Source organism: Mustela lutreola, chromosome 4 (genome assembly GCF_030435805.1).
Source record: "Mustela lutreola isolate mMusLut2 chromosome 4, mMusLut2.pri, whole genome shotgun sequence".
Classification (NCBI taxonomy): Eukaryota; Metazoa; Chordata; class Mammalia; order Carnivora; family Mustelidae; genus Mustela; species Mustela lutreola.
This window is the reverse complement of record NC_081293.1, coordinates 28154383-28175406: the sequence shown is the minus strand read 5'-3', so window position 1 is coordinate 28175406 and position 21024 is coordinate 28154383. Positions and strand designations below refer to the sequence as shown.

The 21024-nt window shown below is 36.0% G+C and overlaps 1 protein-coding gene across 3 annotated transcripts in view; it reads right to left on the bottom strand.

Annotated features, from left to right (window-relative positions):
• CHUK (component of inhibitor of nuclear factor kappa B kinase complex) overlaps positions 1 to 21024 on the bottom strand; it is a 43526-nt gene that overhangs the window by 16987 nt on the left and 5515 nt on the right. For all 3 annotated transcript variants that reach the window (XM_059169213.1, XM_059169214.1, XM_059169215.1), the window contains exons 2-14: positions 20015 to 20109; positions 17434 to 17548; positions 16701 to 16770; positions 15512 to 15600; positions 14250 to 14339; positions 13983 to 14107; positions 13689 to 13796; positions 12959 to 13094; positions 8224 to 8418; positions 7141 to 7243; positions 3949 to 4072; positions 3394 to 3545; positions 1231 to 1292 (exon numbers count right to left, since the gene is read on the bottom strand). In XM_059169213.1, coding sequence (XP_059025196.1) covers positions 1231 to 1292; positions 3394 to 3545; positions 3949 to 4072; positions 7141 to 7243; positions 8224 to 8418; positions 12959 to 13094; positions 13689 to 13796; positions 13983 to 14107; positions 14250 to 14339; positions 15512 to 15600; positions 16701 to 16770; positions 17434 to 17548; positions 20015 to 20109 — 1464 coding nt within the window. The remainder of the gene's footprint in view (positions 1 to 1230; positions 1293 to 3393; positions 3546 to 3948; positions 4073 to 7140; positions 7244 to 8223; positions 8419 to 12958; positions 13095 to 13688; positions 13797 to 13982; positions 14108 to 14249; positions 14340 to 15511; positions 15601 to 16700; positions 16771 to 17433; positions 17549 to 20014; positions 20110 to 21024) is intronic.

The following is a 21024-nucleotide window of genomic DNA, read 5'->3' as shown; positions in this document are numbered from 1 at the left end:
TGGGTGGGAATGCAAGGTAATATAGCCACTTTGGAAACCAGTGTGGAGGTTCCTCAGAAAGTTAAAAATAGAGCTACCCGATGACTAGCAATTGTACTACTGGGTGTTTACCCCAAAGATACAGATGTAATGAAAAAAGGGGCCACATGCACCCTAATGCGCATAGCAGCAATGTCCACAACAGCCAAACTGTGGAAAGAAATGAAATGCCCTTCAACAGATAAATGGATAAAGAAGATGTGGTCCACATATAAAATAGAATATTACTCAGTCATCAGAAAGGATGAATCCCCAACTTTTGCATCAATATGGATGGAACTAGAGGAAATTATACTAAGTGAAATAAGTCAAGCAGAGAAAGTCAATTACCATATAGTTTCACCTATTTGTGGAACATAAGGAACAGCATGGAGGACATTAGGAGAAGGAAGGGAAAAATGAAGTGGTGGAAATTGGAAGGGGAGATGAACCATAACAGACTATGGACTTCAATAAACAAACTGAGGATTTTAGAGGGAATGGGGGTAAGGAGATGGGTTAGCCCAGTGATGGGTATTAAGGAGGGAACATATTGCATGGAGCACTGGCTGTTATATGCAAACAATGAATCATGGAATATTACATCAAAAACTAATGATGTACTGTATGGTCACTGACACAACGTAATAAAAAAATTAAAATTAAAAAAAAAAATAAACCACTCAAAAATAACAGCAATAACTACCATTTATTATGTACTCCCATTTAATCTGCATAAACCTACTATAAAGTCCACATAGTAATAATATGGAAACTGAAGTTTAGTGAGGTTTCAGTTTTATCTCATTTGCCCAAAGCCCCTCTTTTTTTTTTAATCAACTATGGTACTTCTCTCTACACACACAAAACATCTACTAGATTTTTGTCTGATATTCAGTAATAACATGAAAAATATTCTATATACCAAAACCGAAGACAATTTCTAAGAGAGACCTCAGGAATTAATATGCGTATAGAATGAACTAGTGAGGGCGCCTGGATGGCTCAGTGGGTTAGGCCACCCTGCCTTCGGGTCAGGTCATGATCTCAGGGTCCTGAGATCGAGTGCCACATGGGGGGGGGGGTCTCTGCTCAGCAGGGAGCCTGCTTCCCTCTCTCTCTGCCTGCCTCTCTGTCTACTTGTGATCTCTCTGTCAAATAAATAAATAAAATCTTAAAAAAAAAAAATAAAAGATGAACTAGTGATCTTACCTCAGCATAATGGATAGCCTTTTCTTCCATTTCCTTCCATGCTTTTAACATTTTTTCTGAGGCTAAAAAAAAAGTCTTAATTGATTATCTCAGAAATAGCTATACCTTTAATTACTGATCTATCTACTTTCTTGCCATATCAACATCAGAAATGACATTATAGGTTGAACTGTCCCCCAAAAAGATATGTTGAAGTCCTAATTCAGAACCTCAGAATGTGAGTTTATTTGGAAACAGGGTCACTACAGATGCAATTAGCTAAATTAAGATAAGGTCATCTTGGAATAGGGTTGATTAGTCCAGTATGACTATATCCTTAGAAGAGAAGAGATACAGAGACCCAGACATAAGAAGGGAGAGCGCTACGTTGATAACAGAGGCAGAGATTACAGTGCGGCAACTGTAATCCAAGGAGCCAAGGACTGTTGGCAAACCACAAGAAGCTAGGAAGAAGCAAGGAAGTATTCTTCCCCATAGCTCTCAAGGGGCTCATGACCCTGCCAAAATCTTGATTTTGGATTGTCAGCCTTTGGAACTGTGTGACAGTAAATTTCTGTGGCCACCCAATTTATTACTTGTTAGGGCACCCCTAAGAAACCAATATAAATAGTTTTCTCTTAAAAATGAAAAAAATAAAAAGTAATACATGAACATGGTTTTTTAAAAAATCAAACACTATAAAAGGATATACAAAGAAAAGTCTCTCTTCCTCCTCTCCACTCTAAGGATCTTACATTAATCTTTTGTTATACAGACACACACCCTTTTCCCTCATAAGTGAAACTATCTCTACATGCTTTTCTTTCTTTGATTTTTTCCCCCCAACTTAAAATATCATTGCCATTAAAGACCTAAGTGATCTTTTAGTATCAGTACACAGGTCTATGTCATTCTTTTTTAACCCTTGTATAAGATACACAAATGACTAGTAGGAGATAATCTGGTGAAAAAATTATAGTGTTTTGTCACTCACCAGAATGCCTATTATACACAAATAGAAATAAAACATCAATCATAGAACAAGCTCTAGTGGGTAAAATGATTCACTCAATTGGACACTGCTGGTCATTTATTCTGAGATACACATACCTTGCTCAAGACAAGTATATGGACAGGATTTGTTTCCCGAAGAAAGAATATGTTTTATGACAGAAAACAGAAATATTGGTGGTGGCCCCTTCAGCATCTTACATTTCCTTAATACATATGAAGGGAGAGAGCTTAGAGTTAAATACTGAAAACTAGAGGCTGTGTACTATATTAAAAAAAAAAAAAAAATGGGACTCAACAGTAGATGGTTTTGAAGAAAAAACCCTAGAATCATTTGTGTTGTTATTTACAGAAAGATAAGTAGTTTAAAGGGGTGTCTGGGTGGCTCAGTGGGTTAAAGCCTCTGCCTTCAGCTCGGGTCGTGATCCCGGGGTCTTGGGATCGAGCCCTGAGTCAGGCTCTCTGCTCAGCGGGGAGTCTGCTTCCCCCTCTCTCTCTCTAGCGGGGAGTCTGCTTCCCCCTCTCTCTCTCTTTGCCTGACTCTCTGCTTACTTGTGATCTCCGTCTGTCAAATAAATAAATAAAATCTTAAAAAAAAAAAGATAAGTAGTTTAAAATTTCTCTGGTTAAGGAGTCACCTCAATACAGACTTTGTATCTTTTTTACTTAATATTTATTTATTTATTTATTTGAGAGAGAAAGAGAACACACGGGGCGGGGGAGAGGGGATGAAGAAGAGGGAGACAGAGTCTTCAGCAGACTCCATGCTGAGCACAAAGCTCACTGTGGGGCTCAATCTTGGGACCCTGAGATCATAACCTGAGCCAAAACCAAGAGCTGGACACTAAACCAATAATGCCACCCAGGCACCCCGAGACATTTTATCTATTTTAAAAATGAGGCTTGAAAATCAAAAGTTCTTAAATTCTTTAAATTTTTGTGGAGCTAAGCAATTTTAGTCCAACCACAGTCCAATTGCGGGGAAGTAAAGTTGCTAATCTAAAAGTTAAAAGGAGCTACTATTTAGTACAAACACTATTTATGATGACTTGAGGCAACCTGTCTCTTGTTCTAACCAGAGTATAAGTGAAACAATGGGCTATGAGGCAAGAAGGCAACATAGTAGACAGCAGATAGCAACATTTCTTTCAAACATGTTACCCAAACACTTACATATCCCATAAGTCATCTGCTCACTGTATCTTTCCAAGTCAAGCTGAATGCTTTTGTGGAAAAACTCCAATTTAGCTTTTAGTTGCTGAGATGCTGAGATCAAAGTGTTCTTCATTTTTGTCAAGTTAGCATTGTATCTAAGAAGACTTAACCTAACCCATAGCAGAAAAAAAAAATCAGTATTTCAGAAACAGTGGACAAAAATTTAATAGCTTAACTTGTTGTAAATCAAAAGCCTACATTTCTATTATCAATCTGTGAGAATTAGTTAATTTAGAATCTAGTCTCTAAAAACTCCCTGTCTATGATATTCTAAGATAAAACAATCTTCTTATACTAGGACCTTTCAGGAACTACCCTCAAGCTATTGCAATTGGATGGTTTCAGACTATTAGTAAGAATTCTTAAAAAGTCTGGTCAGAATATTACAATTACACTTCAGATTAGCCCAATATTTCAGTATTGCATGGAATACTGTTTAATGAAAACAGCAAGATTAATTCTTGAGCATTAATGCACATGACACTGCACCTATAAATAACAGAATCCACTTACATTGCTGCTCTTTGTCCCTGAAAGAGCCTGCTGTAGTCTTCTTTTAGCCCAGACACATAGTGTACTGCTTCAGCCCATACTTTACGCAGCTGTATAATTGGAAGCTGTATTTTGCTGTCCCGTACTTTATATAAAAAGATGGGGGAAAAGAGAAAGGAAATTACTTTTAAAATTTTAGAGTTCATCTATCTTTCTTTCTGATTTCCTGTCCCTACAAATATCACTCCTCTAGATTCTAGAAACTGATGCTAGAAAGAATCAATTGTTACTGTTTCATTCAGTTCAACATACATTTATTGAACTGCAATACATAAGCCCCATTCCAGGTATGAGGGGAAATAAAAATAAATAATCACTACATAATCACAAAGCTTGCAATTATTCCTTTATCCTTTTTTTTTCTTGCATCTAACGGGGAATCTCCCTTTTTTCTCCATTAATCGAAATTCTTTATTTCTTTCAAGTTCTAAATGAAGTCCCTTGTCCTCCACAATCTTTCCATGGTCTTTCCTGCCTCTGAATAATAAGTTTCATCTCCTGGACTACCAACCCAACTTCAGGAAAACATACAGGGTAACCAGCAGTTTAGTAAAATATGCCTTCTTCTGGGGCGCCTGGGTGGATCAGTGGGCTAAAGCCTCTGACTTCGGCTTCTAACTGACTTTGGGTTCTAACACTATTCTTCAATTAAAGGAACCAGGGCTCCTTGAAGAAATGGATGATCCTAGGACTGGGACAAGAAATACACAAGAGCCCCACTTTGGGCTCTCTGCTCAGCAGGGAGCCTGCTTCCTCCTCTCTCTCTGCCTGCCTCTCAGTCCACTTGTGATCTCTATCTGTCAAATAAATAAATAAAATCTTTTTAAAATCATATGCCTTCTTCAATGCCAGATATATAAAATTATTTATTGATGGTTATCTCTTGCCCTTAGTAAAGGGAATGGTACTTTCTAAAATCATGGCAGGGGCACCTGGGTGACTCAGTCAGTTGGGTGTCTGCCTTTGGCTTAGGTCATGATCTGAGAGTCTGAAGACTGAGCTCCCTGCTCAGCAGGGAGTCTGCTACTCCCCCTGCCCCTCCCCCTGCTCATGCTCTCTCCCTCTCACTCTTTCTTTCAAATTATTTCATTAATTAAAAAAATAAAACTATGGCAGATATATGTTAAGTACAATGAAATTGCACTTTAACATTCTGAAATTCTCCAAGGCTGAAGAGATTCATCCTATACTTTAAAGTGGCAATTATAGTCTCCATTATTCTTTTCCAATGAAAACATTCAGAGAAATGAAACTACACTGGGTTAATACTGAAAAACCACAATATCTGAAGCAGACTTAAAAAAAATAAAACTATACATATCTGGAAAAAATCTTTGCCTCCCCTAATAATTAATAGTCTCCAATAATCTTTCTTCTATTCTTATATACCCATTCTTCCTCCTGAGACTTACTACAACAGACAAAACAAACAAACAAACAAACAAAAACAAACGAAATAACCCAAACACTTTAAAGAAAAAGAGTCTAGGTGAGGGGAGTCTTTTTCCACACAAACAAATCATATATTAAAAAAAAATAAAAAGGTCCAGCAGTAAATGATACTCCAGCAGCAAAACGCACTCCTAGTGTCCAGATTTTGGGTTCTAACACTATTCTCCAATTAAAGGAACCAGGGCTCCTTGGAGAAATGGCTGATCCTAGGACTGGGACAAGAAATACACAAGATAGACATCGAACATGTTTTGGTATCAGAAAGGAAGTGCTTAAAGAAAAAGAAATTAAAAAACCCTAATTGATGACACAAGTGAAAGAGGGAGAGAAAGCCAAATGAAATAGCTCCTAGTGACCAAAAATGCAGCAATTTGAAGAACAAAATAAATTAGTCTTGGGTTATAATCCAAAGCATAAGACAAATATCCATGTATTCATATTGATAGAATAAATGACAATAAATTAATAAATGGGAGAGAAGAGATAAATCTCATATGCAAAAGAATTTCAAATAAATTATGTATTATATCCTTAAAGGAAGGGAAGAGTAATTCCTTGGGGTCTACATATTGACCTCCTTCACAGTATGGAAGAGGTCAGAGGGGAGACTAAACTTTAAGGTGGAAAAATCTGAGAGACACTACGTTAGTCAGGTGATCCAAGGTCATCACCAAGAGTCAGAAATCACATTCAAAGTATATACTCTTCATAAAATGTGATGAAAATGACACTATTTCTGTGATGTCTCAAAAGCCTAACCCTATTCTAATCATGAGCAGAAAAAAAAAATCAGACAAACTGCAACCGAGGTGCATCCTAAAAAATACTTGACCAGTATTCCTCAAAGCTGTCAAGGTCATCAAAAACAAGGAAAAGTCTGAGAAACTGTCATGGCCAAAAAAAGTCTAAGGAGATAAGACAACTAAATGTAATGTGGTATCCTGGGTGAGATCCTGGAACAGAATAAGGACACCAGATAAAAACTAAGGAAAAATGAAAAAAGTACAGGTCTTTGTTAATAATTATATATTATTGGTTCTTTATGCATAACAAATGTACTATACAATATAAGATGTTAACAACTGAGGAAATGATATGTGTTGGGAAGGGGAACTACATGAGAACTTTGTACTATCTACTCAGATAACATGAAAACTTTGTACTATTACTCAACTTTCTATAAATTTAAAGCTATTGCTAAAAAAAAACTAACAAAAAGGTAACACGGAGGAAAGATTACATAATTTTAGCCCTATGCCCAGTCTTGTACTTGATTTTATAATATTATGCTTGATTTTAGTTTTGGGTATACAGAAATGTATCATTTCTTCCAAAGAAAAGAATAATTTTCACAGGATAAATGAAATCATTAACATTAAGCAGTATTCATATGATAAAACAAAATACTTGAACATGCTTAAGGAACAACTAGAAAGTAGGCTTAATTAATAGTGGAGACTCATTCTTCTATGAGAGCCCTATCCTATGGAAAGTAAGTCTTTTTCCAAATGAGGGATCTAGAAGTGAATTGAAATCTACAATTTTACCTTGCAAACTATATAAATTCATTTTTTAACCACACTTATGAACCCAAAGTATGAGATACAGAACAGAAACACCAAAAGACCATTTCTACTAACCATACTGAGTCAAAATTATATTTCAGCTTTAAACCTCGGTCAGTATATGAGCTATACTTACCAATATAATTTACACAGTCAGATAAACTTCTGGAAGCAAATGGTCCTTCATATACAGTCTTACTTTTATCAAACAAATACACCATATAGCTATCACAGCCTCTCTGAAAAAGAAACAAAAAAAATCCTTGAAAATACTAGGTTCTCTAAGTACTTAAACACCATATTTCCTATGAAATTCATTGTGAAATGCAAATGAATAACATTAATGTTTATTAGCAAACATCTTACAAATTTAAGGTCTAGATTACTACTTAGGAAAAATAAATAACTGTAGTATGGGCTAAAGTGAAAAACAATCACAAGACCCAAAAGGACAAAAGCAAAAAGTCTTAACAACATATATCCATACAAAGGGAATACTATTTAGTAATCAAAAGGAATGAAGTTCTTATATATGCTAGGACATAAATGAACCTTCAAAACATAATACTAAGTTAAAGAAGTCAGACACAAGAGACTATACACTGTACGATTCCACTTATATGAAGTATTTGGAAAAGGCAAATTACTGAGATAGAAAGTAAATTAGTAGATGCCTGAAGTGAAAAGAATGGAGATTAAGAGTTAGTGGTCATCAAGGATCTTATTGATATGGAAATATCTTAAAACGGATTTATAGCAATGGCTGCACAATTAGGCAAATTTAATTTAAAAAAAAAACACTGAATTGTACACATGAAATGGGTAAATTACACGATATATAAAATTTGCCTCAAAAAAGTAAAACAACAACAACAACAAAAGAGTCATGAGCACAATATTTTACCATCCATCTATCCTCTGGCAGGATCTATGAGACTGCTGGTCTAATTTCAAGGTTCTAGGCTTTAAGTACAAAAGAGGGAAAAAAAGAGGGGGGAGAAAACTGGCACCAAAGAGAAAGTCATACAAAGTTTAAAACGTATTTTGTTCACTTTGCAAAGCAATGATAAGAGTAATGAGTAGGATAAAATAAGAATTGTAAGGTACATCCCACCCGCCCCCCAAGGAGATTCCAACTATGCATCAAAAAAATGCAGGGCATGCAATCCCTCTATGCTAACAGATTTCTTATACTCTAGGTATATCAGAATTCTCTTACGACTCCATCTAGAACACATTGAGAGGCTGGTTTCCTAGGATCCAGAGAAATTCCCGTCTCTGAGAGGAGCTCTTGAGAACCAGTGTTTATTCCAGTTTCACGCTCAATACGAGACTGCAGTGAATGAAGACTTTCATCAGGTGGTAACAAAAAAGAAATTATCTTTGCAGAAGTCATATTTAGGATGTGTACTATCTGTATAAATGAGAAAAAATGATTTATTTTTAAAGATGTTTACTTATTTAACAGACAGAGATCACAAGTATGCAGAGAGGCAGGCAGAGAGAGAGGAGGAAGGAGGCTCCCCACCAAGCAGAGAGCCCGATGCGCAGCTCGATCCCAAGACCCTGGGATCATGACCTGAGCCAAAAGCAGAGGCTTTAACTCACTGAGCTACTCAGGCACCCCCAAAAAATGATTACTGATCATTTATTACATGAAAGATTCACTGCTAGATATTAAAGGAATATGAGCAAAAGACATTATCTCTATACTAAACAAGGTTCTATCATTTTCTAAAGTGAGATCTCCTTCCATAATTATTAAATGACATTCTGAAAACTGAACAGTAGAGTTTACTTTCCTATAGCAGATGTTAGATCCAAAGAATAAAGTTTTGAAATTATAGGGATGTACAAAATCTAGAAACAAAAAGCCCAATTCTAAAAGTCAACACTTAGGGGTGCCTAGGTGGCTTAGTCAGTTAATCACCCAATTTTTTATTTCAGCTCAGGTCATGATCTCAGGGTTGTGAGATCAAGCCCCCTGTCGGGCTACACGCTAAGCATGGAGCCTGCTTGGGATTCTCTCTCCCTCTTTAAAAAAATTAATTAATTACTTTTTAAAAATTAAAAATAAAAAGGCAACCTTATTTATTCTCAGAAACGTACTGTATACCTAGAAGGAAATATTCCCATTTATGAAGTCCCTAATAAATGCCAACCACAGTGTTAAGTATTTTCATATAACATCCTGTTAATTAGATCTTCTAAGCTCCATTTTGGCAGAGAGAAACCAGAGTCCTGAGAAGTCTTTTGAAAACAACATGATTTTAAATCCTCTTCCTTCTATTGTTCTTAGATAAGTCATACAAAGTTAATACCTATGTTTCTCCAGTGCATTACGCTGACTAGTATATGCAAATGATTAAAATTACTTTTTCTTTAAATTCAATTAACATACAGTATATTATTAGATTAAAATTATTTCTGTTAGAAATGCTTATTACCAAGGTAAAACATTAACTTTCCTTTTATAATGATCTTCATGTTTGAAAAAGGTGAGAGGAAGAGGAGGGACTTGTCAAAGTTGACATGGATTTACAAAACAAGTATCCCAACTGAGACCTTCCACTCCCTCCCATTCTAAGCAGATCTTATAATATGACAGCTACCACTAATGGCAACAGCAGAAACTTAGGATGAATATTCTAAGGTGGATATATACTTTTACACATAGTTTATGTCAAACTAGGTAAGTAATCATGGAATCCCACAACCAAAGCTGAACCGTAAGAGAGCAAAAGAAAGAGAGAGGAAATACAACTTACATTTATCCTTTTGTTCCTCAAGTATTTAATAAGTGACTACTGTGATAAATACTATTAAGAGCATTGTGATGGTAGCAGGTATGCAAACTGAGTAACTTATGATCCTTGCCCTCCACAGGATAATGGCCAAATAGAAGATATTAAACATGAAGAGAACTAAAATACAAGGCAAAATACTATATGTACTATAATATTGTTAAGTATTCTGCAGATTCCAAAGGAGTTCACTTCATGGAAGGAAAGGGATGCTTTATAAAAGAGGAACTATGAGCTAAACTTAGGAAAAGGAAGGAAGATTAGAACAAGGAAAGATTGAAAGAAGAAAGGTTCTAGGTAGAAAACAAGGTAGGCAGAGACAGAGAGGTAGAAATGGATGAGAATAATCAAAGATTATAAATAATCCAGGGGCATCTGGGTGTCTCAGTCAGTTGAGCACCCATCTCATGATTCTGGCTCAGGTCATGATCTCAGGGTCCTGAGATGAGAGTCACGTCGGGGCTCCATGCTCAGCAGGGAATCTGCTGGAAATTCTCTCTCTCTCTGCCCCTCCCCCAGCTCGCTCTCTCAAATAAATCTTTTTAAAAATAAGTATAAATAATCCAAATGTACCTAAAAAGAAGCCCCCTTAGGGTATAATAGGAGATAAGGCTGCAAGTATAGGATGAAAGGAGACCAAGACAAATACTGAATACTAAATGTAAGGGTTTGGACTTTATTCGATAAGCAAAGAGAAACTTGGAAGAAGTCTTTTTAAATTGAGAACTTGACAAGCTCAGAATCGTTAAAGCATTCAAAAGATAAATTTGACAAAATAATTGGATATGCAACTGGATGAGAAGGAACAGTCAGACAAGCCATGCCACCTAGGTAGCTGGAAAGATGACAGTGGCAAGAAGCACAGCAAAAGCTGTAGGAGAGATTTAATGGAACAAAGGTGTTCGTTCGGTTTTTAATAAATTAAGTTTTGGGTGTCAGTGAGACCACCAAGTATAGTTATTTAGCAATTACAAACACTCTCTAGAAAAGTCACAACTGAAGAAATAAATTTGGAAGTTGTCCATATTCAATTTATAGATAAAGTTATACAACTAAAGAGATGACAAAGGAAAGGAAGAAAAAGATAATATCGAAAAAGAGAAAACCAAGGAGAGACACTTAGGATACACTTATACTTAGGAGCATGAAAAGGAGGCAAAGAAGGAATAATCAAATACTTCTCTTTTACCATTATCTTCAGTGGAAAAGTTCAGTATACTTTTTTCAACTTTCCTATTTAAAGTTTGCCATAATACACAGCTGGAAAATCATGTAATCTTTTTAAAAAGGAAAGTATTCTAGTAACCGTTTTGATTTCCTTTTTAAATGAAAATCAAACAGACATCATTCCTTCTTTGAACAATAAGCACCTTAGAAAATGTCTTACAATGCAAACTGTTTTGCAGTTCATATTCATGTACTACTGATGTTCCCATCTGTAAGTCATTCTCCCTGTGCATTCCCCTGATTAATTCTTACTCATCTTTCAAAATCCAGTTCTATTATCATGTATCAGAAGCATCTCCCCATTACTATGAATAGTATCCTACACATACCTTATCCTGCACAATCTCACAATTTTGAGTCTTTAAAGAAGATATTACTGTACCTGAGCTGAAGACAGATAGATAGATACGTAAAGTAAGTATTTGCCCCAGATTCACAGACAGGTAAATGGTGGTTCTGCAAACTGAAGTCTACAGACCACAAAACATGTAAGGAGGACTCTTTCCCTGTGTTCAATAATAAGCACATGTTCACATATACCTCAGAGTGGAAATGATGCTACAATCACATGAGGAGTCTGAAAAAAATCTGGGATAAAAGACAAAAATTTTCAGGAGCACCAAAGAACTAAAAGATGTCACCAAGTGCTGCTGGGCTAACACACTAAGGAATAATTTATTCCTTGGCACAACAGAAGAAAACCAAATCAAGAAGCCAGATGATTTTTCAGCATTAGCCAAGAATGACATCAACGTGGCCCCAAGTTCCTATTTAATAAGTTATGCCAATATTATAGTAAAACCTTACATGATTATAACTTCTCATTTCAATTTTTTTTTCTAGAAAATAAAATTTAGCCCCACCCCCAACTATCCTCCTCCTGCCTCCAAGATGGCCTTGGATGCTCACCACCAAACACTCACCACAGATTCTTCCCACTTTAGAAACCCTATCTACTACTACCGAATCAATAACTATAGGAAGACTGCAGATGAGAGTTGTTTCCAGGTATAGAGCATAACAGAGCCTCTCATTCATAGCAATGAATATTTACTGAGAACCTGATACATGGCTTTTGACAGGGGTAGGGATAGCATGATGGTAGGGTGAGTGACCGTTAATAAAAGTAGTAAGAATAATCTCAGCATTAAAGAAGAAGATAACCTATATGGAGAGGCATGAGTGGAAGATGAGAAACAATTAGAAAATATAGTAACTATGATTTAAATGACTAAATATGTGACAGAGACCATTCAGAGAAAAGGAGAGTTGAATCTGTGCCAGTGTAGCTGAGAAGATACACAGAGACAGAGATAATTCGGGGCAGGAGAGCCTGTCAAAGCACAAAATGGATAATGTGCTTGATGGCATAAGAAGCAGTGACAAGCTGGACCTAGCAAAATAAAAGGTAAGAGAAGCATGGCCACGGCAAGCACTTGGTTGGGGACGACCTGCATGAAGAAAGCTCCAAAAAGCAGGCAGGTAAGTTTAGACTTGACTTGGTAGGCAAGAAGAACTATGTTGGTTTCTTGGACAGAATAAAAAGCATTTTCAGAAGACGAGAAGGGTAATTCTTGCTGCATGAACTGTAGGACAAAGAGGAAGTATAGAGGCATGAAAGTCAAGCAGGAAACTTCCTCACCAAACCAAATCCAGTGTGACTGCACCCAAATAAAGGAGGTCTAATGGCACCAACAGAAGGAAGAGGAAAATCCAAAAGAGGTTTCATAAAAGCAATCAACAAAGACCATTTAGAAATAAAACTGAGAAGGCTTACTAAAGAAGTAAAAATATATCAGCTCTAAAACTATAATTTTCTTTTCAAATAAGTATCAGAGATTATTAAAATGTTTATGATCATTTTCCAAGTAAATTTGTTAACTTCAATGCAAGTCTTATGAAGTAGACCACATTCAAACTTACCTTCAAACTCAGAATGTGATCCATTAATACAAAACATCTTGGCTGCTTCAAAGTAAGGTCAACAGGTCCTCCTCTTTGATGAGGATCCCAATTCAGCATCAACTGAAGCCAGTTTTCCATGGGTTCTACTATCAAACTAGAAAGCATACAAAAATAGGGTGAAAAATCATTTTATGTTCCAGTTTCCCTTTAGTATTGTGAAAAAAGGTAATTTGATAAGTTGTCCTGTACTTTCTCATTACCCACCTGTATCCTTTTGTATCTTACTTTCAAGTAATCCATGAAATGACAGGGAACAAATTTTTTTCCATAAAAAAACAACCCAAAAACTAGATATGTAAGTACTGGAAACTTCAACAGGTAAGTCCATTCCTTTCTCCAAGGAACCCATTTACTTCAGTATCCCAAGAATCTTATTATAGCAGGAGTTCTTAATTCTACTAGACCTGTGCTGTCCAAAATGGTAGCCTATAGTCACAAGTGGTTATTTGCATTTACACTTTCATTAATTAAAATTAAATAAAATTTAAAACTGAATTCCTCTGTCACACTACAACCTTTCAAGTGCTCAACAGTCTCATGGGGCCATCACAGATATAAAACTTATTCATTATCACAGAAAGTTTTACTGCACAGTACTACTTCAAACAGACAACAATTCTACTGGTTTTTTTTTTTTTAATAACCCTTAAGAAACCAAGGTGAACTTCCTCAACTAAAATATACTTACCTACAAAGGCTATTTGGTTGAGGTAAATGACTACTAAACCGAACTTCTCCTGTCATCTCTTCACATGCAAATATACACTTTGGATCCTTCTTCTTAATCTTCTCATGCCTATAAAACAAGTTACCTCAATTGACAACTGATTCTCACACACTATAATTTTTTGACATTTATTTTTAGTCAATTATTTGTTTAAAAGGCAATTACGCCATATGACGGGAGTGGAAGGAAAAAGAGCAGGTTAACTGAAAATTTCTATTCCCATCAAACAAACCAAAGTTCTCTTCCATTTCTTACCAGGTAAATGGCTGTAGATGATGCAAAAAAGGCCTATATCCAGCAATACATTCAAAGACCATGGTCCCAAAGCTCCAATAATCAACAGTAGCTGAGTAAGGCTTATTCTCAAAGAGTTCTGGGGCCTTAAAAAGAAAAACAAAAATGCATTAAACATCAACACTGTAAGAGAAAAGCTACTTTATTTCTGAACTACTATAGTTGACCTTCAGAAATAAGAACATGAATCCCATACACTTGAATTCAAAGAAACAATCCATGTCTCACCAGATATTGCAGTGTTCCCACAAAAGATGTACAGAGACTTCCTTGATCAACATCTTTGGCATATCCCAGATCAATTATTTTATGCATAATCTGCAATACAATAAGTATTAAATGATTGAGAACTCTGGAAGGGAGAGCCAACAATGTCCTTATAAGGCTCTGGAGAGGGTGGTGGGGAAGAGCTTAGGATCTGGAATACCACAAATGTATTTCAAGCCTGAGCTCCACTGCTTATGTGACCTTGATCAAGTTACTTCTCTGTTTCCTAAATGATGGTATTACCAACAATCCTTACTTCACAGAATTATTATTAGGGTCAATGAAATAATGAAACAAAAGAATCTAACACAGTACTGATACATGATAAAAAAAAATGCTTAAAAATTAAGTATAAATCATTAGTTTTTATTTTGGTATATTCAGAATAAGCTTGATCCATTAAACCAGAAGGGAAAGGTAAAGATGATTCCAAACTTGAAAAAGCATCATACCACTGAGTAAGTCTAACTCCAAGAATATCCTGAAGTCTTTGGATACAAAAAACAAAACAAAAAACAAAACAAAACAAAACAAAAAACAGCAACAGTTGCTGCCAATCGTACATGAAAGGTTCCTAAGAGAAGAGGCACCATCAAGGTTTCATCTCCTTCAACTGACCACCACCATCATCAACTAAAGACCACACAATCCAATTCAAAATTCGGACTCTTGGTTTTACATCTTTATTGGAGTGGAACCTGAGTGCTAGTCACAAGAAAACTGTTTAAATTATTCTAATAAATACAAGTATTCCAGGAATCAATGCATAATCTCTGGTTCTCCTCAAGATGACTCATTTAAGAATCTGAGAAATCAAGATTTTGAATTTTACTTAAATATAGAACTTAGGATTTTTGGGGAGGAGGATGAGTTTGTTCTTTCTTAAATAAGAAACATAGTTAAATAAACATACTTAACTAAATTCAGGATGTGCGTTGGATGTGCTTTGTAAGGGATTAACAAACTATTTTTACTCACTGCCTATTATCTCTACTAGATACAATATTAGAAAACAGAAGTGAGCAAGGTAGGCACAGTTCCTTCTCTAATGGAACCATTGTGTTAGCAGAGGAGACAAACATCTAAACACAAAACCACAGTTCAGTGTAATGAGGCTGGGATAGAAAAAGTATAAAATGCTATGGAAAGACAACAGACTTCAAAGACTACACCAGGAAGACTGTATTCAATTGGCATGTAACATTTCTTCAGGTTTCACCTACCTTTCCACCAACATCCTGAAGAACTATGTTTTCAGGTTTTAGATCACGATGTATAATTTTGTTTTCATGCAAATATCGGATCCCAGACCCTAAATAAAGTTTAAAATGTATTTTGAGGTAACAGAAATTTATTAAAAATAAATCTGTCTCACATTTTATACAGATATACTCTGACAGTCGAACTTTTTTTCTAAATTTCGTTTATTTAAGCAATCTCTACACCCAACGTGGGGTTTGAACTCACAACCCTGAAATCAAGCACTGCATGCTCCTCTGACTGAGCCAGCTAAGCACCCCTCTGATGCTCATATTTATAAAGACCATCATAACTATATGATTAATGATATTATACCAGTTAAGATTCTCACAACAGAAAATCCAGTTAACATTAAAAAAAAATACTGCAGAATTAAATAAATCCCCCTTGTTTTCCCTCCCACCTAAATCATCTTCAACTAGACTTGACCTCCATGACCTAGGAATAGAAGCAAAATCAAAATATATAGGGAAATATATTCTTGGCTTCTGACCTTCTTCCAAGGACCTAAGTGCATGTAATTTTAGGGATTTTTCAGGAATAATTTTTATTAAAAAGAGATTTCATCCTGGGGCGCCTGGGTGGCTCAGTGGGTTAAGCCTCTGCCTTTGGCTCAGGTTATGATCTCAGGGTCCTGGGATCGAGTCCCGCATCGGGCTCTCTGCTTGGCAGGGAGCCTGCTTCCTCCTCTCTCTGCCTGCCTCTCTTCCTGCTTGGTCTCTCTCTGTCAAATAAATACATAAAATCTTTAAAAAAAAAAAAAAAAAAAAAGATTTCATCCTAAGAGTTGACTTGAGGACCAATAACCATGAGATGCAATGCCACTGGTAAATAAAATTACTATGTTAGGCAGAGAGGGATAGAGGGAGAGTAAAATTGAGTAAGGTCATTTCACACCAATTTTTTGTCAGCAACTGGAACATCTATTAGTCAAAAGTGGACTCCTAGCAAAAAAACAAAAAATAACAAAATATCCTAGTTTTAGCATCAACAGCAACAGTTAAAATTTTCTGATAATTTCTTATAGATGGTAGCAGTGCATGCTTTGTATAATACATCAAAAATTCTCCTTAATGTCCAAGTAGCATATAGATCCTTTTATAAAGCAAACGGGCATTAAATTATGATAGTATTTTCAAATTGATTACATACCTATATCACTTAGTAAAGAAAGTATCTGGCTTTCTTTAAGTCCACAGCAATTTTCTGGTTTGTTGAGTAACTGAAGAAAAAAAAAAAGAAGTCTAAAAATGTATACTGCCAATACTGCTGGGCAGTAGTAGCAATACATTAATCACTATACACTAACAGAATATTCAAATAAGAAAACAAGTCACAATTAAGAAAATGTAAGAAGGGAAAAATTACTAAAACCATACTGAGGACAATTAATTTCATGACAAGACTTATACAAGTAAAGATAAAGGGGAAAAGTATGTGAAATTGAAAAAGGTTGAAAAAAACCTCACATGTTTATTAATAGTCATATGGCAAATTTAAAATGAGATGAGAAAGATCTAAAATAGAAAAAAAAAATCTTTTTTTTTTTTAACACAACTTCTTTAGAAATACCTTAGATATTGCATTTTGGTCTAACACACTCCCACCCTGCAAACACCACCACCTACAAAAAAATGCATGTTCTCAATAAGGCATTAGCAGATGTTCCCAGTAAAGAACTATACAGTAAATATCTTGGGTTTTGCAGGCCACAGGTCTCTGTCACAATTACTCAACTCTGATGTTGTAGTAAAAAAGCAACCACAAAAGCAGGTAACAGGCCATAGTCTACTGACTATTAATCTAGATTATCATATTAAATAGGATTTAAGCATTGTTAAGGTTCATGATTTACTATCTCATCATCTCAAAACATCCATACTACCTTCCGGAGATCTCCTCCAGAACAGTATTCCATTGCTAGAAGAGGCACATCATTAATTAAAAAATTCAATTCCTCAGGTACATCACAGGCCTTTACAACATTGGCGTGGTTCAACCTAACAAGAAGGGGAAAACATAATCAAAAATTTTTTTTCCAGTGAAAAGAGACTGGGTTTGAAATGGCAGTTAATTGGGGGGCAGTGGAAGAAAGGCTGGCATTATTTATAATATTCTAATTTCTTATTTGTATAATGAAGAATTAATAATTTTAAAAATAAAATAAGATGGGGAACCTGGGAGGCTTGATCAGTTAGCCTCTGACTCTTGATTTTAGATTAGGTCATGATCTCAGGGTCGTAGGATCAAGCCTCGCATCAGGCTCAGCAGAGAGTCTGCTTAGGATTCTCTCTCCCTCTCCCTCAGCCCACCCCCTCTAAAATAAATAAATAAATCTTTAAAAATAAATAAAATACAGATAAAAATACTATGACAGTCACTACTATTACATTTCTACATGCCAAACAGTACTCACTTCACATACTTTTAACTCATTTACTTGTCACAATAATCTTACTATAGGTAGACTTATTAATAGTCTCATCACACAGGAGAAAACAAAAGCACAAATTGGTTAAATAATATAGGATCACACAACAAGGAGGTGGTCAAGTAGGGATTCAAGTCTGGCAGTCTGGCTCCAAAGTCTTTATCATATTGGTTCTCCCACAATCACTTATGTTACCCATAGGTAATATATTAAAATTTTGGCATATTTCCTTCTAGCTTCAATCTGTACATAAACACATTTTTAAATAAATGTTAAATCTCACTATATGTTGTTTTCTAACATCTTTTTTTTTTTTTAACTTAACAATATATCATCCCAGCCATCATCTATCAGCATCATCATCAATGCAATGGATCTCAAAACTGGAATAGATTACAAGGTCCTAGAGACCTAAGAAAACAGATTCTCCATGTGCAGGGTCTAAGAATTTTTACTGTTAACAAGGTTTCCTGGTGATTCTGCCACATAGCCAAGTCTGAGTACTTTAATAGTGAACTGAGCAAAGATACTGGAGTCAGAAAGTACTTATTTCAAATCCAGATTCTATTAGCTATCAGTTTTATGACTCTATGAACTTCAACTTCCTAATTTTTTTTTTAAACCCTTCTCTTCTATTTATTTATTTATTTATTTATTTATTTATTTGACAGACAGAGATCACAAGTAGGCAGAGAGGCAGGCAGAGAGACAGGAAGAAGCAGGATCCCCACAGAGCAGAGAGCCCAATGTGGGGCTTGAACCCAGGACCCTGGGATCATGACCTGAGCCGAAGGCAGAGGCTTTAACCCACTGAGCCACCCAGGTGCCCCTCAATTTCCTCATCTTAAAACAGGGATAACACCTAAAAATAGGGTTGCTGTGACAAGTAGAATTATTTGTAAAGCACTTAGCACACTACTTGTGCAGATTTTAAAATATGCTCACTTATCCCTTTAAGAGCTTAATTTTTCTCCTCCCCTTGAGGGTAGGCTATACCTAGTGACTCATTTCTAACAAACAGAATGTGGTAGAAAAGATATTACTTCCAAGAAAAGATCATAAAAGATACGTGAGCTTTCACTTTGTTCTTTCTCCTCAGATCACTCACTTTGGGGAAAGCTAGCTGCCATGTCATGAAAATATCCAAGCTTCCCTCTGCAGAGGCCCATATGATGAGCAACTGATACCTCTAGCCAACAGCCATACAAATGAGCTTGGAAGTGGATACTGCAGCTCCACTCAACATTTTACGGTGTTTCAGGAGGGATCTCCTGAGTCAGAATCACTAAGCTAAGTCACTCCCAAATTTCTAAACCACAGAAACTGTGAGATACTAAATGTTTGTCGGGATTTCTTTTTTAAATTTAAGTAATCTCTACACACAATGTGGAGCTTGCACTGACGACTCTGAGATCAAGAGTCACATGCTCTTCCAACTAAGCCAGCCAAGTGCCCCCAAATGGTTGGTGTTTTAAGCCACTACATTTTGGGGTAATTTTGTATGAAGCAAAAGACACACTATTCAACAAAAGTAGGTAAGAGTAAAGAAATGAGAGTAGTGATCATATTTAATGAGAAAGTATAGTGGATAAATATTGTCCAATACCCAGAAGAAAAAGATTCTGCCCACAGAGAATGGAGTCTAATAATTCCTAGCTAATTTTTTTTTTTTTTTAAGATTTATTTGAGAGAAAAAGTGAGCATGAGCTGGGGAGAGGGGCAGAGGAAGAAGCAGACTACCACGGAGCAGGCATTCTAACCTGGGGCTCGATCCCAGGGCCCTGAGATCATGACCTGTGCCAAAAGCAGCTACTGTTCAAATGAGCCACCCAAGCGCCCCCTTAGCTGATTTTTAAAACTAAACCTACTTAATCATAATGTGATACTATTATTTGAAATAGAACATATATATTTGATGAGGAAAAAAGACACATTCTCCAAAAGATCCTGAGAAGAACAGATTCTTATCTTCCTTCCCTATGATATCTTCCTAGGCTGCAGAGCTGGGGAAATACAAGTCACCAAATACACTTACTTCTTCATGATCTGGATTTCATGGCACCACCGTTCTCTGTTTTTGGTACTTAGCTCTAGGCGACATGACTTAATTGCTATTTTGACATCCAGTTCCTGTCAAAATCGAAAATCAACAGAGAAAAATATATTAATTAGGTTCTTGTGTAGATTTACTTGCTATCAAAGAAATGCTAACCTGGGGAAACAAAATTCTTTAGCTTTACTAATTAAACAGATTTATCTACAGCTTTCTTAAGTCAACGCCTTTTTAGGTAAACCATGAGACAATTAAAGCAATGCTTCAAAACTAACCTTCACCCCGGCCTCCATAAAATGAAAAACCCATAGCGAACATCATATCCAATGAGGAAAAACTGAGAGCTTTTCCCCAAGGTCAGGAATAAGACAAAGATGTCCACGCTCACCACTTTTATTCAACATAGTACTGGAAGTCCTAGCCACAGCAATCAGATCACAAAAAGAAATAAAAAGCATCCAAATTAGTAAGGAAGAAGTAAAATTTTCACTATTTGCAGATGACATGATACTATACACAGAAAACCCTAAGTAAAGATTCCACAAAAAAAGGACTTTGAATAGACAAAGCAATCTTGAAAAAAGAAAAATAAAACTGGAGCTATCACAATTCCAGGCTTAAAATCGTTTTCAAAGCTATAGTAATCAAAAACAGTATGGTGACACAAAAATAGACAAAGAGATCAACAGAACAGAACTGAGAGCCCAGAAATAAACCCACCATTATATGCTCAATTAATCATGACAAAGGAGGCAAGAACATGCGAAGGGAAAAAGATAGTCTCTTCAACAAATGGCGCTGGAAAACTGGACCACTACATGCAAAAGAGTAAAACTGGACCACTTTCTTACACTATACACAAAGGTACACTCTAAATGGATTAAAAACAGGGGTGCCAGGGTGCCTCAGTCAGTTAAGCATATGGTTCTTGAATTTGTGTCATGGCCCTGATCTCAGGGTTGTAAGACTGAGCCCTGTGTTGGGCTCCAGGG